General features: G+C 39.8%; 1 protein-coding gene across 1 annotated transcript; it reads right to left on the minus strand.

Annotated features, from left to right (window-relative positions):
* Positions 1-1,165: 1,165 nt before the first annotated feature.
* Positions 1,166-13,806, minus strand: LOC113547498 (sulfotransferase 1C1-like). Its single transcript, XM_026947866.3, has 7 exons — positions 13,462-13,806; positions 6,737-6,865; positions 6,485-6,582; positions 2,309-2,435; positions 2,144-2,238; positions 1,679-1,859; positions 1,166-1,601 (listed from the first exon to the last, which is right to left on the minus strand). Exons 1-7 carry the CDS (start codon positions 13,649-13,651, stop codon positions 1,489-1,491), a joined length of 933 nt encoding a protein of 310 aa, XP_026803667.3. The 5' UTR covers positions 13,652-13,806; the 3' UTR covers positions 1,166-1,488.
* Between the last annotated feature and the right edge of the window lie 212 nt (positions 13,807-14,018).

Raw genomic sequence — 14,018 nt, forward strand, 5'->3', positions numbered from 1 at the left:
AACCGAAAAAAGGCAGTACTTGGAGGGTTTTTCTACTGAAGCAAAAGCATTAAACATTTTTTCCCACAGGACTTTATCAGCATGTCAGTTTGGACAGGATACATTACCTGAGGTTTGGCTGAGACTAAAATGCCAGAGATAAGTACATTACCCCAACTTTATATGTGAAACTAATCCAGTCTGAAGAGGAAAGTAGAATGTTTTTTTCCACATAAAAACTGAGGCTGCTGAGGAAAAAAAAAGAAAGAAAAAAAGAAATGGATTTTAATTGGTATTTCGAAAAAGTCAATGGTAAGTGATTCCTCATCCACTAAAAATTAATACAAGCATCGACGTAGGAAGCACAGCTCATGCCATTTTTGTATGTGCTAATACAAATTTTAGTAATACAAAACTCAAGCTATACAGTATTATTGCAAAGAAAAATGTTTTACTGTTAAAATTTAATGTATTATGTCAACAACCTTTATGTTCTTACCCTGAATGCTGTTAAGTAAACATTCCCAAGAGAAGATTCCCAAAAGTCTCTTCATCAGCCTGTCTGTTGTTACTACCTTCTTCACTCCAATTTACAAGAAGGTCTCTGAACCTATGCTTCTTGACAGTGGCTTCTACATGTGAGTAAACAGAGTACTTGATGTTGTGTGGACAGGAAAAGCAGTTGGTGAAGTTTGATTCCTGAGACTTACCAGATCATGAAGTGCAGTTAAAAATCAACAGGTATATTTGTTGCACATTTAATTGTGATTAATGTGAATTAAATATCAATCAAACTCTCTTTCTGTTAAAAGCAAAAACAAACTTTTAAGGATTATAAATGTGGCGAGTAAAATAATTGGTGAGAGACAATCACCTCTCACTGATCTCTTTACTGTGGCATTAAAAAGGAAGGCCTCTGTTATTGTGGGAGACTCTTCTCATCCCCTGTATAGTTCTTTCCAGTTACTTCCCTTTGGTAGACGGTATAAAGTGCCTTTAGTGAAAAGGGCCAAGTATAAGAAGATCTTTATCCCAACTGCGATTGGTATTTTAAATAGGATCTTAAAATGAATTTTTTATGTATTTGTTAATTTGTATTTGTATAATTTGTTTGTGTGTTGAGCCTTTTGTCTAAAGACAATTTTCTACCCTATTTAGGATAGACAATAAAGCTTTTGAATTGATATATATATATAGAGCACATGTGTTCCCATGTGGATACATTATGTCTATACAGATAGACAAAATAATGTTTATCGCAATACATGACCAAAGATTCAGTGTTATTCAAACAGTTTGACTGTCCTTTCAATAATAAAATGGCCTTTATTTATGATACATTATTAAATCTGACTCATTATTAAATTCTCCATGCTGTAACCATGCACAAATTCAGAGATAACAGAATTTTTTTTAACTAATCCTTCGTAGAGTAATACTTTACATGCTGAGATTTCTCATAATTCATAATTAATCCATACGCAATTCATTATTAATTCAAGACAGCTTTCATATGCTGGTGCGAAAGGGAATGTCCACGTCAGCCATTTGTCTGGCATAGTCCGCATCAAACATCTGGGACTGAGCTGGTGTGAAGTAGTTGGTCCAGTCTCCAACCTCCCCTGTGGAAAAGAAACATTAATGCAATACTGACTTGGGCAGAACCAGGAGAAAGATTAGTAATATTGTATATCCAGACCTTTTCTCATGAAAGCAGAGATGGAGTGGTCAAATATGATCTTTGGGACCGACGAGTAGTTGGCCATTGGATTGTCCTTCATGATATTAAAGGATGTCAACTCAACAATCTTGTCAATGATATCATCAGATAGCAACAGGTCCAGGTACTGCATGATCCTCACTATTTCTCGACGAGGGTTCTGAATTTGGAAAAAAAAAACAATAAATAATGAGTATGAATGTTGGCCTGGAAATAAATCTGCTACGCACCTGTGATGATGATGATGATGATAGGATGGTCACTACTGCTGCTATTGCTAATACTATATATTTTAATTGTGTATCATTTGATATAATGTTCCTTTTTGGGAATAAACTCATTGTATGCTGGCTTTCCATTCATAGTTTCACACTATGAGCCATCATGCCACATTGTGAAGTTCTATGTGATATCAATGGTTGGGAGACGAAAATCATGTTGTACCTCTTTCATGTCCTCAAAGAAAATGTAAAGGATATTCCTCTTCTCTCTTTCTTTCCAGTAACCTTTCACATGGTCGTACCAAGATCCCCAGGCCACTGTGGACATGTATATTAGTGAAGAACTTCACTTTTAAGGTACTAACTATGGGTTACTGTCAAGTCTCACATTTTCCCTTCATGAACTTCTGGAGATATTCTTCCCATGAACCCGGTTCTGGATGAACCAGATTCATTTGATCAAAGTGGTAATAGCTGACCAGGTTGTCTTTAGCATTTCGAGCCACATAAATAACCTGAAAAAAAACAAGAGATGTATTCAGGAAGAGGAAGACTCTGGCACAAATGCCAGGGCTTCTGATTACAAGTGACTGAACTTCTGGAATCTTAATTATCTTTCATCATCTAACTATTACAAAATGTTCCAGAAAGGCTGAATTTGACACACAGCACATGGTACCTTTCAGTTGGTGATTGATTTTGTCACCATCTCAGATGGGCAGAAGGTCCCTAAATTCTACATCTAATTTCTAGACATTTTTTTTATTATTCTAGTGTGTTTGCTACCTTTTGTTTTAACATTTCAAAGTGTGAATTTAAATCTCATGTTGACCAAGTCTCACAACACTGCATAATGTGCATGTGAGCTTCAGCATTTCAACTTTAAACTTGTGTTCATACATAATCCAGTCCCAGTATAATATTAGACAGTTTGTGAGTAAAACGTGTGAAAGTGATAAAAGAAAACAGGTCATGTAACAAAGAGGACTTGGGAAGTGGTTGATGATCCATGATGATCCACAACAAAACCTAAACAGAATCCAAAACTCAGTGTTGTGATGATAGCAAAAACATGCAAAGGCACAATAATCCAAACAAAGGGCAGATCCAAAGACTAAACAAAAGTCAAGGCAAAGGTCAAAAACAGGAATTTATACATGGCTAAGAATTTACACAGACACTAAAGTTGGCAAGACTTTGTGATAAGGCAATAACATGTGCTGGCCATATGCACTCTATTTAGCAGGAAGTAACCTGGAAGTAGTACCTCAGAACTCAGGAGAAGGAGACCTGTGATAAAAGGAGTGTAGGATTTACTAGGCTGGCGTGACAAGTAATAAGTGAATTCTAAGTCTGAGACCAGTTTGGAGGACTTAAATGTACCACCCTGAGTGAAATTGTTGATAATAGAATCAATTAATTTTGCTGAAAGTTTAAAGATCTTAGTGAAGCCGATCAGCTGTATTGCATTGTGCCATTTTTGACAGTTGCAACTGTTAAGACTGAAACGTACACTTAGTTAGAAAATTAGTCTTTGCAAAAACATCCCCAAAGTTGCAACTTGCCGACCATGTTTTTTTGCTACTAATTTCATACAGTGAACAAGTCTGGTTTACTTTTTTTTTTTTTTTAAATTAAGGCTAGCATTTGTGTTCTTACCAAACCCAACCAAACATATTATTGGGCTTACAGTCCCCTCTGAAAATATTGGAACAGCAAGGCCAATTCTTTTGTTTTTGCTATACACTGAAGACATTTGGGTTTAAGATCAAAAGATGAATATGAGACGAGATCAGAATTTCAGCTTTCATTTCCTGATACTTACATCTAGATGTGTTAATCAACTTAGAACATGGAACCCTTGGAACCCTTTTGGTGAGCAAAAGTATTGGAACAGATAGACTGGAAATAAATTAAAGCTAAAATTGTTGCCTAAGCAATCATAGGAAAGCAGAGCCATAACTTTAGGCAGGGGGATTCAAGAGTAATTTGTAGTTTCACACTCATGATATGTACGTTTTGACCACAGACAGTAGTGGAATTCTCTGGCTGTAGAAGGAAAAGTCTAGATGAACAAATGGGCAGCAGGATGGCATTGCTGCAGCAGCTGCCACTACTGCTGTCACCTGTGGAGTTGTCTGTTGCTACTTTGACCTGTGGTCATAATTGCTACTGCTCTGACCTGAATTTTTTTTCCTCCTTGCAATTTAAAAACAACTAAGGTACTTATATTTTTTCTTGTCAATGGGCCTTTTTTCCCACTTTGTGCAAGTATCAGCACCAAACCTATATCTGTCTTATATTGTGTTTGTTTTTTATTGACAATTGCTCAATAGAAATGCTATTTGATATTAAACACTTTCAGTCAGGTGTTGTCTGTATAATAGCACACTGAATGGCTAGAATGGCAGTAGACAGTTGTTTAGTCAGGTATCAAGATGATGTTAGTCAATTTTGGTGAAGATTGGACAAAATTTGTAGGAGGAGTAGCAGAAATGACGCTTAGATTGAAGCATTTTCGGCATGTTGTAACTTTTGACCAGTAAGTGGCACTGTCATGAAATTTGTTGCATAGCCTCAGGGTATGGTCCTGAAGATGCCTACCAAGATTTGTGTCAGTGTGCAAGGTCATTGCTGAGATACATCCTCACTTCATGTTTGGTGGCTTCGCCATCAGATTTGTTGGCACATTATGGGCAAACCGTTTGGAATATCAACATTCTTTTGAAAAAAAAATTGTCCAGGTTGGTCTGAAGATGCTGTCTGCCAAATTTGGTGATCATTGGATAAAAATCTGTAGGTGGAGTAGTGAAAAAACAGTTTTTTTTACAAAATCCAAAATGGTTGACAGGAAGTACACTTGAATTTCAGATGTTGAACATCAGCATAGTCCAGGGAATTGTAGAAAAAAAGAACTGTGAATTTAACACAAATTCTTCAAATGATATAAGGAAAAAAAAGTAAGTTGTTACAGTTCTTGACCACAAGGTGGCACAGTCACAAAACTTCTTGGGTACATTCAGGGCGTGGTCCTGAAGATACTTATCAAGTTTTGTGATGATACATTGATGCAATGCTGAGATACACCCTCATATCCTTTTTTTTTAATTATTTGCCAGCACGTTACAGGACACCAGTTTGGAATATCAAAATTCCTTTGATAATTTTGTTCAGACAGGTCTCAAGATGACGTGAGCCAAATTTGGTGAAGATTGGACAAAATTTGTAGGAGGAGTAGCAAAAATAGCAGTTCATTGTAAGCATTTTTAGCACGTTATTGTAACTTTTGACCAGTAAGTGGCTCTGGCACAAAATCTGTTGCACAGTTCATGGTCCTGAAGTTACCAAGTTTTATGTCAGTGCACAAAGTCGTCACATCCTGTTTACTGGCTTCAATGTCAGATTCGCTGGCCCATTACTGACAAACCATTTGGAATATTCAAAATTCGTTTGATAACTTTTGTGAGGCTTACTCCGAAGATGCCATCTGCGAAATTTGGTGATGATTGTACAAAATTTGTAGGAGGAGAAGTGAAAAAACAGTTTTTGACAAAATCCAAAATGGAGGAAATTGACATCATCATGTTGAACTCATCCCAACCCAATCCAGGGATGTCTGGCTTTTAAATTTTGGACACACAGTTCAAAAGTTATGACTATACACCTACTTCCAAATTAGGCCCAAATTTGACCCGATGGTGGCACTAGGGCGTTGGCAGCACTTGGCCCAAATTTGGTCAGAATGTTCCTTAGACCCTTCCCAATCAGTATGCATTTTTTTAAAATTAAAAAATATAACTTTTTACCAGATGGTTCTATGGGCTGCCATAGACACACTAGTCAGGAGAAGAAGAAGAAGAAAAAAGGTAGAATAACAATAGGGTGCCTATGCACCTTTGGTGCTTGGCCCCCTAATTAAAGTAAATGACACTTAATATTTGGTTGCATATCCCTTCAAGCCAGCGACTCACCAATATCACCAAACTGTTGTGTTCTTCTTGTGATGCTTTCTCAGGCTTGTACTGCAGCTTCTTCAGTTGTTTGTTTTGGGGGGTTTCTCCTTTCAGTCTCCTCTTCAGGAGGTGAAATGCATGCTTAATTGGGTTAAGGTCTGGTGAGTGACTTGGCCAGTCTAAAACCTTCCACTTTTTTCCATTGATGAAGTCCTTTGTTGCGTTGGCAGTGTGTTTTGGGTCATTGTCTTGCTGCATGAAGTTCCTCCCAATTAGATTGGATGCTTTTCTCTGTAAATTGGCAATGTTTCTGTAGACTTCTGAATTCATTCTGCTGCTCCCATCATGAGTTACATCATCCATAAAGATTAGTGAGCCCATTCCAGAAGCAGCCCAAGCCATGACACTACCTCCACGATGAGCTTGTATGTTTTAGATCATGAGCATTTCTTTCTTTCTCCACACTTTGGCCTTTCCATCATTTTGGTAGAGGTTAATCTTGGTTCCAGATGAAACCGAGATTAACCTCCACCATGAAATAAAACAGACCTTGTCTGTCTTGATGAAATAAAACAGACCTTGTCTCGAGCTGCTTCAATATTTACACTCACCTTGCATTTATTTTCCCAGAATCCCTCAGGCACCAGCTGTATGGGTAGATGCGTCTTGATGACTCTGGGAGGTGCCATTGTTTTTAGTATGTCCAGTCCTGGAGAACAGGTAGAGGAGAAAAAAAGCCTGTGTGTGTGTGTGCATGCACTGGTATCTGTGGTGTTTCCAAGGAAGACTTTTACACTAGTCTTATCAAGCAAAGCTGTAATCATATGTCAAAGGATATGAAGTTTACAACCATGTATTTTTACCTGACGGAACTGGAGGAGGATAATGGTTCTCGAGAAATGGGAAGCGTACAGCAGTTGGAGCTCTCTTACAAATCTCAGCATCTCCATTATGCTGCAGCAGATCCACTATTTCTTGGGTCCATGTGGTACCTGGTTTATGGATGAAGAAATTTTATTTCCAATAGATTTCACCCCAACGGAAGTCATAGAATATGTAGCATAGCTAGCTCAGACACCCATTCCATAATATCCAACATGAACACAATAAGCATCAACACGTGTCATTATATTAGAGTTTGGACCAACTCAAAACACCAGCTAGATGTTGTTTTAGTTACATCCATAATAATGAATATTTAATCTTTATGTTAAGACCTACCTTAAGTATATTTATTTAGCTTATAAAATGTCTTTATTATAAGGTTTGCATGTTTGGAACAGGACATGATTGTCATTAAGGGAAAAACGGAGCCTGTAGGTACACTTGCATCATCATCATCATTTAAAAAAATAGTATTAGAAGGCCTAAATTAGAACATTGTGGCACTCGTTTTACAATATCATTAGCACTAGCTATAAGTGTCAGTAATGTGGAAAAACTAGCAGAGGGCTTTTGATGTGGACTAAAAAAGTTGATTTTTGGGGTTGGGGGGGGTGATAGTGGTGATGAAGGGGAGGAGGTCTTGAGAGATGGTCTGGAGCATTGTGGAAGGGATTGGATCCAGTGGGCAGGTGGTAGGATTGCAGGATAAGATGATTTGCAGGATATCTTCTGTTGTTAGTTTAGAAAACTGTGTCAGCGAATGAGAAGGAGAATCCTCAGTGTGTAGTGTAGGAGTAGAAGTGAATGTCTCTTCTCATCATAAAAAGTGGCAAAGCCTTCAGCAGTCAGGGAGGATGGAGCAGGAGGAGCCGGAGGGTTGAGTAGTGAAGAAAAGATGTTGTGGAGCTTGCGAGGATCTTAGTTTTAGTCTTAGCTGAAGTCACTTCAGGTGAAAATTTGGACAGGAGAGCACGGTAGGAGACAAGATCTGTGTCAAGTTGCGATTTCTTCCACTTCCTCTCTGCTGTTCTTAATTCTCTCCGATTACTGCGTAACACATCTGATAGCCAAGGAGCAGGGCTGGAAATCTTCCTGGGTTTAGAGGATAGAGGACAGAGGAGGTCCAAGGATGAGGAAAGTGAAGAGAGGAAAGTGTTAGTGGCTAGCTCGAATGGTAGGGAGGAAAAGGAGTCAGGGACAGGAAGGGATGATAGGATGCAGGAAGCTAAGGAGGAAGGGGAGATAGAGTGGAGGATTTTATGAGTGGAAAAGAGGTATAGATGGCTGGTGGTTTTAGGGAGGATAGGGAGGGTGATGTTGAAGGATACCAAGAGATGGTCAGAGATGTGGAGAGGGATAGCATAGATGTCTGTAGTAGGAAAGGGGCGGCTGAAGACGAGGTCAAGGGTGTTACCTCCTTTATGTGTAGGAGGACAGCTGTTGAAAGTTAAGGAAAAGGAATGGAGAAGAGGGAGAAGGCAAGAGGACTGGAGGTTGTCAGCAGGGAGGTTGAAGTCTCCAAGGACAGTAAGAGGGGTGTGAATAGAGAAAAGACTGAGGAGCATGTCCATTTCTTCAAGGAAGGCCCCGAGGGGACCAGGAGGTCGGTAGATGACAACAATGAGAAGGTTGACTGGAGAGGTAACTGTAACTACATGGAATTCAAAGGATGAGATGTTGAGATGAGACAGGGAGAGTGGTGTGAAGCACCACCCCCGAGACAACAGCAAACCTGTACCACCACCCCTGCCAGCTTCTCGTGGAGTGTGCGAAAAAGCATAAGCAGAGGATAAGGCAGCCGGTGTAGCTGAGTTCTGTGGAGATATCCAGGTCTCAGTTAGTGCCAAAAAGTCAAGAGAGTAATGGGAAGCTAAAGCTGAGATGAAATCAGCTTTCTTTACAGCAGATTGGCAGTTCCAGAGCCCACCTACCACCACTGTTTGAGATTGAGACAACAGAGGAGGGTACAACACTGAATCTCCCAGCCTGTATACTTCACACCAAAATGCTTTGTACTGTACCCAATATAACATCCTGTTTTCAGACCAATCAGCCAAGAAGGTGCAGACATGAGCCTAACACTCTGTTATCTCTCTCTCCAACGGCTGGTGTAGTATTGCAAATAAACCATATGATGAACTTTATTGCAAAGTTCCTGGGGAGTTGACTTAGTTGATTAGGTTGTTTAAGTAAGAGTATATAGCTAATGTTGTACTGCAGATTTGTTATAAGAGTTTGCAGATGAGAAATTCATGGTGCAGAAAAGTTTCATTGGACAACTCATGGACTGTGTGATGTCTTAATGTGGGTTGTTGAACTGGAGAGTCCCAGTTCCGGGTAATATTTTGGGTGTATATATTGACTGACTTTAGCATAGGATAATAGTTTGGAATGAGATCACTGTAAGGTGATATTTTTGCTGTGAAATGCGAGGTTTGATTTCACATGTTATACAAGGCTTAGTGGAACAACTACGGCTGTTGAAGAAGCATAGCTGGTAACATATTTAATAAGATTTAAGCAAGTACCTATTGCCTTTAGAAATAAGATATACAGTATACAACACATATACAGTATATGCAAAACACAACACATGTATGCAAACTGTAGTGCTGATATTTTGGTTTTCACTTTCATTTGGTTTTATAAATCACTGATAGGCTAATGGCTGAACAGAACAAAGCAAGGATTCCCTGCCGGTTGAGGACGGGGTACGGTGTAGCTAAATAAGAACAGCAGCTTTAAAATCTACAGTCAAATGTTACAGGAAAGCAGTCTGCACCCTGTGGAAGCTCAAGGAGTCCCACAGTGGCTAGATGCGGCTCGCTTTTATTCAACACTGGATTTGACAAAAGATTTGACATATTGGCAGATACTCTTGACCCCAATGTCTCACGGTCTTTTCCACTCTGTTTGGGTTACACCAATTCGTGACCCTTCCTTTTGGGTTGTTTGGAGCCCCAGAGCCCCAGAGGGAGTGCCAGATCTGGTCCAGTGGATGGAGCCGTGCCAACAGGGTTTTATTCATGTAAAAGCTGCACTCTCTGGCAGACCACTCTTTTCTCCTGACTTCTCTCTCCCCTTTGTTTTGCAGATGGATTTACTCTCTCGGCATGGGGGGGGAGTCGGCGGCAGGCTGTATGGCTCCCTGGACTCAGTCGAACTGTGGGGGTATGTGGAAGCGGGGGTGTGGTCGAACACCAGTTTGTGAATGGAGGATGGAGCAGGGAAGAGTTATTGGTAAGGAGTTATATCTGCAAGAGATTTGTTTAATGAGTGTTCTGTGTTTCAGTGAACGGTGGCAGGGATAAAGAGGGGAGATACGAGAACCACAAGAGAGAGTGCTGTGCAGCACAGAGCCGTGTGTGTGCGTGGGTATGTGCGTAAAATGAAAGAAAATCGCTGGAAAGCGAAAGTGATAGAGTGGATAATAAAGAGCCCATGGTTTTTGAGCTATCCCAAGCCTGCCTCCCATCTCCTCCTTTCTGAACTACCCTGTGAAGTGTCACACTGGTGCTGACACCCGGAAATGCCAGAAAAAGACCCATGCTGGCATCCACCAGACGCAACATCAAGCCCTACTTGAGCTGCATGAGCAGGAGCAGGGGCAGTGCTTCCAGGCCCTTCTCCAAGCTCAGGCAGAGGACTGGCAGGTGCCATGGAACCTGGTCCAACCCCGAGTTGTCCTGAGTTGTAGCTGAGTTGTCCCAAGCCCGTCTCCTCATTTCCGAACTATCCCGTGAAGTATCACACACCCCATTTACCAATGGCACTAGCACTGACAATGTTTCTGTAGAAGTAATGAATGAATGAAACCAGTGTGTATATCCTGATGCGTCATCTTGTAAGGCTAGTGCTCCCATTGCTCTGACTGGAGTGGAGTCCTTCCCTAATTAAGCTAGATGCCTAAGTTATCAGCCTAGGTTAATTAAATTAAACACAGTCAGCTATTACCTTCAAACCTCCATAGTATGGTGTGGGAACTGTCAGAAAGGATGGCACATACATGGTTGCAAGCAAAGCAGGATTCTAAATTTGACTATGTTTACAGGTGTGCCACAAGTGTGCCAGAGGGCTTGGGCTTGGTGCAAGGAAATTTACATATTATGGGCACACATGTTGCTTAACTACTGTTAGTTTGTGCCCAAAAAGTGTGTTGTGCAGGTTTCCATTCCTGCTATGGAAACCATTCCTAACCCAGATCCAGGGGTGACCTGCTATGGAACCAGTGACAAGGTCCTTCAGATGAAGACATGCTCTGCTGAATGGATCCTACCAAGTCTTCTTCAGAAGACTGATTGGCAGGAAATGGTTGGATGCATCTGATATATCTGGAAGAAACACTGGAGTGGCAAGCTGCATGGGGTACAATAATCCTCCCCACTCCTCAAACTGTGTGTCTTTGGAAATGTCACTCTGTCAATAAGTCTGAGCCACACACTAATGACAATCAAACCTGATGCAGATTCACCTAGCTAGATTCTTCAAATCTTGCTCCAGCAGCTTAATAGCCTGTGGTGGATCTCCGGTGGACATTTACATAGTCAAAAGAATTGATTAGTTAACAAGGGCTGTAACTATTTTACATAAGATCTGTTCTTACACTTAGTAAAATGACCACTGTAAGGTCTAGTTGACTATTCTCAGGTAGTTTAGAGGTTATATATATTACATTTCTGTAGTAGTAGTTGCTACTGGATCCACAGCAAAAGCCATTTATATAGCTTATATAAACTACAAGAACCAAACTATTCACCATCTGCCTTCTGAAATGCATGGTGAAGTACTAACTGTTATGTTCCCTCTCTTATTAGAAAACATGAGCATTGATCAGTGCACCATAAAGCGTCTTCCAAAAATGGATGTGACCATGGCACAAACACTTCTTACTCTAATCTCCCAGTGTCACCGATTTTTTAAATGGTAGTGGTTTTGTCTGTAACCCAGTAGCTGACAGTGTGTACTGTAAATGCTATTATCTACGATATATGGGGTTGCTGACTTGTCACTTTGCTGCTGGTTATCAGTAGGCTTTACAATGATAATGCTAAACATTATTCAGAATAATGTGGTTCTAGGAGCATTGCACAATTCTCTTATAATTATTTTAAATGTTCAGTGCCAGGTGAGGAGAACTGGGCCTCTCTTGATGTTTCTCCATACATAAGGATAAGTAAAGATAACATGGAGTTTTATCTCACCACCATCACTCTTTGGGGTTAAGGCAATGGGCAAAAGAGATTGTCACATAGAATGAAATCTAATGTGTGTAGACTGCCATACTGCATTGTATTAGTAACATTCAGGTATGACAGTTGTTTAATCTGTGGTGAGTAGAGAGTGGCCTTCTCATCACTGATACAGAATGTGGGACTGTTAGATTCATATTTTAATGCTGTTTTGAAGCAGGATATTTAAATGCCAGGCTGTTACTTGACTCACGTAATCTCACAGCTGCAGCATTGCTGATATTTGAACTTGCAAGATCCTGATGACAGGGCTGACACATTTCTGTTGTGCCACTTGGGAACGCCAGAATGGAAAACATAACTGAATTACAAAAATGTAGTAAAATAAATGAATAAATAAATAAACCATGATAAAGAAATGTATTAATGGTGAAGAGGATGAAGCTGAATGCAGAATTAACAACATTCCTCCTGCATGTAAACACAATCTTTGAACTGTTTGAATGGCCGGTACTTGTATAAAATATTTTGACTTCCGCATAGATCTCCGATGCATAGATCGCTTCACGAGAGAACCACAACGTAGGCATGTTGCGTTGACCCGAGAGCGGAAGTTCTCGCGATACAACCGGACCCGGGAGCACTGCATTCTTTACAGCAGAGGAAGAGGAATGCTGTATGCAACCTTCGTTCGTTACATTTTAAGTTGATTTTGCTTTAGGTCTTGGTTTCTTTTTCAAAATGATGCTAAAATATGCATTTCCTGGATGCCAGAACTTTGAGAAACTTCCTCTGTTGTAAACAGTGCAGCGCTTCCTGGTCCGGTTGTATTGTGAAAAGGTCGTTTGTTGTGTTGGCAGTGTGTTTTAGATCGTTTTCTTGCTGCATGATAAAGTTTCTCCTGATTAATTTGGATGCATTTCTCTGTAAATTGGTAGACAAAATGTTCCTGTGAAATTCTGAATTAATTCTGCTGCTACCATCATGAGTTACATCATCAATAAAGATTAGTGAGCTCGTTCCAAGGTGGCATTTAAAGGTGGCCCGTTAAGGTGGCGTTGAACCCTTGACCTGTCGGATCAGGAGAGTTAGAGTAGGGCTAAAACTAAATTTAGCAAATGACTCCTTTTCTAGAAGCAGAACAAGACTTTTAAAAGCTAGTGGTTTAAAATGATTCAGGCCTTCATTAAGGCCTGAATCATTTTAAACCACTAGCTTTTAAAAGTCTTGTTTATACTATGTAGTAGGCTAATTGGTTGACTATAAAGAGCTTAAGCAGAACAGCAATCCAATCAGTTGGAGATTCTTTCAAACTGCATGTTTTAATGAAATATGTAAAAACTGCACTTTGCACCAATTTAAATACTTCTTGATCTCATGAAACAATGACCATTACCAATTTGAATATAATCCATCATTAATTCCTCTATTAGGTTTTAAATCAACACTTTTTTATATTGTACAATAAAATATAAGTAATTCGAATGGTCCTAATTTGTAATTAGTGTTTTTACCTGCTTTAGGGTAGGTGGACATGAGCAAATCGGATGGATCTGGACAGAAAGCACAAATGGAGCTCCAGTTTTGAGCTATCCAATTTCTGAGCAGGACGCCTCGCACCTCAGTCAGAGGAAAACGACAGATTGAACTGCCCGCCTTGTATACAGCTTCATTAAAACTCATGGGTTCTTTCTTCTTGTCCATCTTGTGTGTTCCTGGATGTTCAATTGTAACGCTTATGCAGTTTTTATAGTTTTCTCTCTAACTATAATGATGGAGCTTTTGTCTCAGTGTCTGCTGCTTGAAAGCCTTTATCAGTCTTGTTTGGGGAAATGAATTCTCCTTCAACCCTTCCTTTCCCCCTCTCATGTTATTCATTCCTGAAGTGCAGAGCAGTTAATTAACCCTTTAGTGTCTGATGCATTGCAATTTATAGAATAGTGTAGAGAAGGCCAACATTGTGTGCACACAAACTAAACAGGTAAAGCTGTGGCTAATTTTTAGTAAAAATTAGTTTCCCTTGCATTTGAACACTTGTGTGAGACACACCAGAAAAACATCTTTAGTAATT

The sequence above is a fragment of the Pangasianodon hypophthalmus genome, chromosome 12, assembly GCF_027358585.1.
Source record: "Pangasianodon hypophthalmus isolate fPanHyp1 chromosome 12, fPanHyp1.pri, whole genome shotgun sequence".
Lineage (NCBI taxonomy): Eukaryota > Metazoa > Chordata > Actinopteri > Siluriformes > Pangasiidae > Pangasianodon > Pangasianodon hypophthalmus.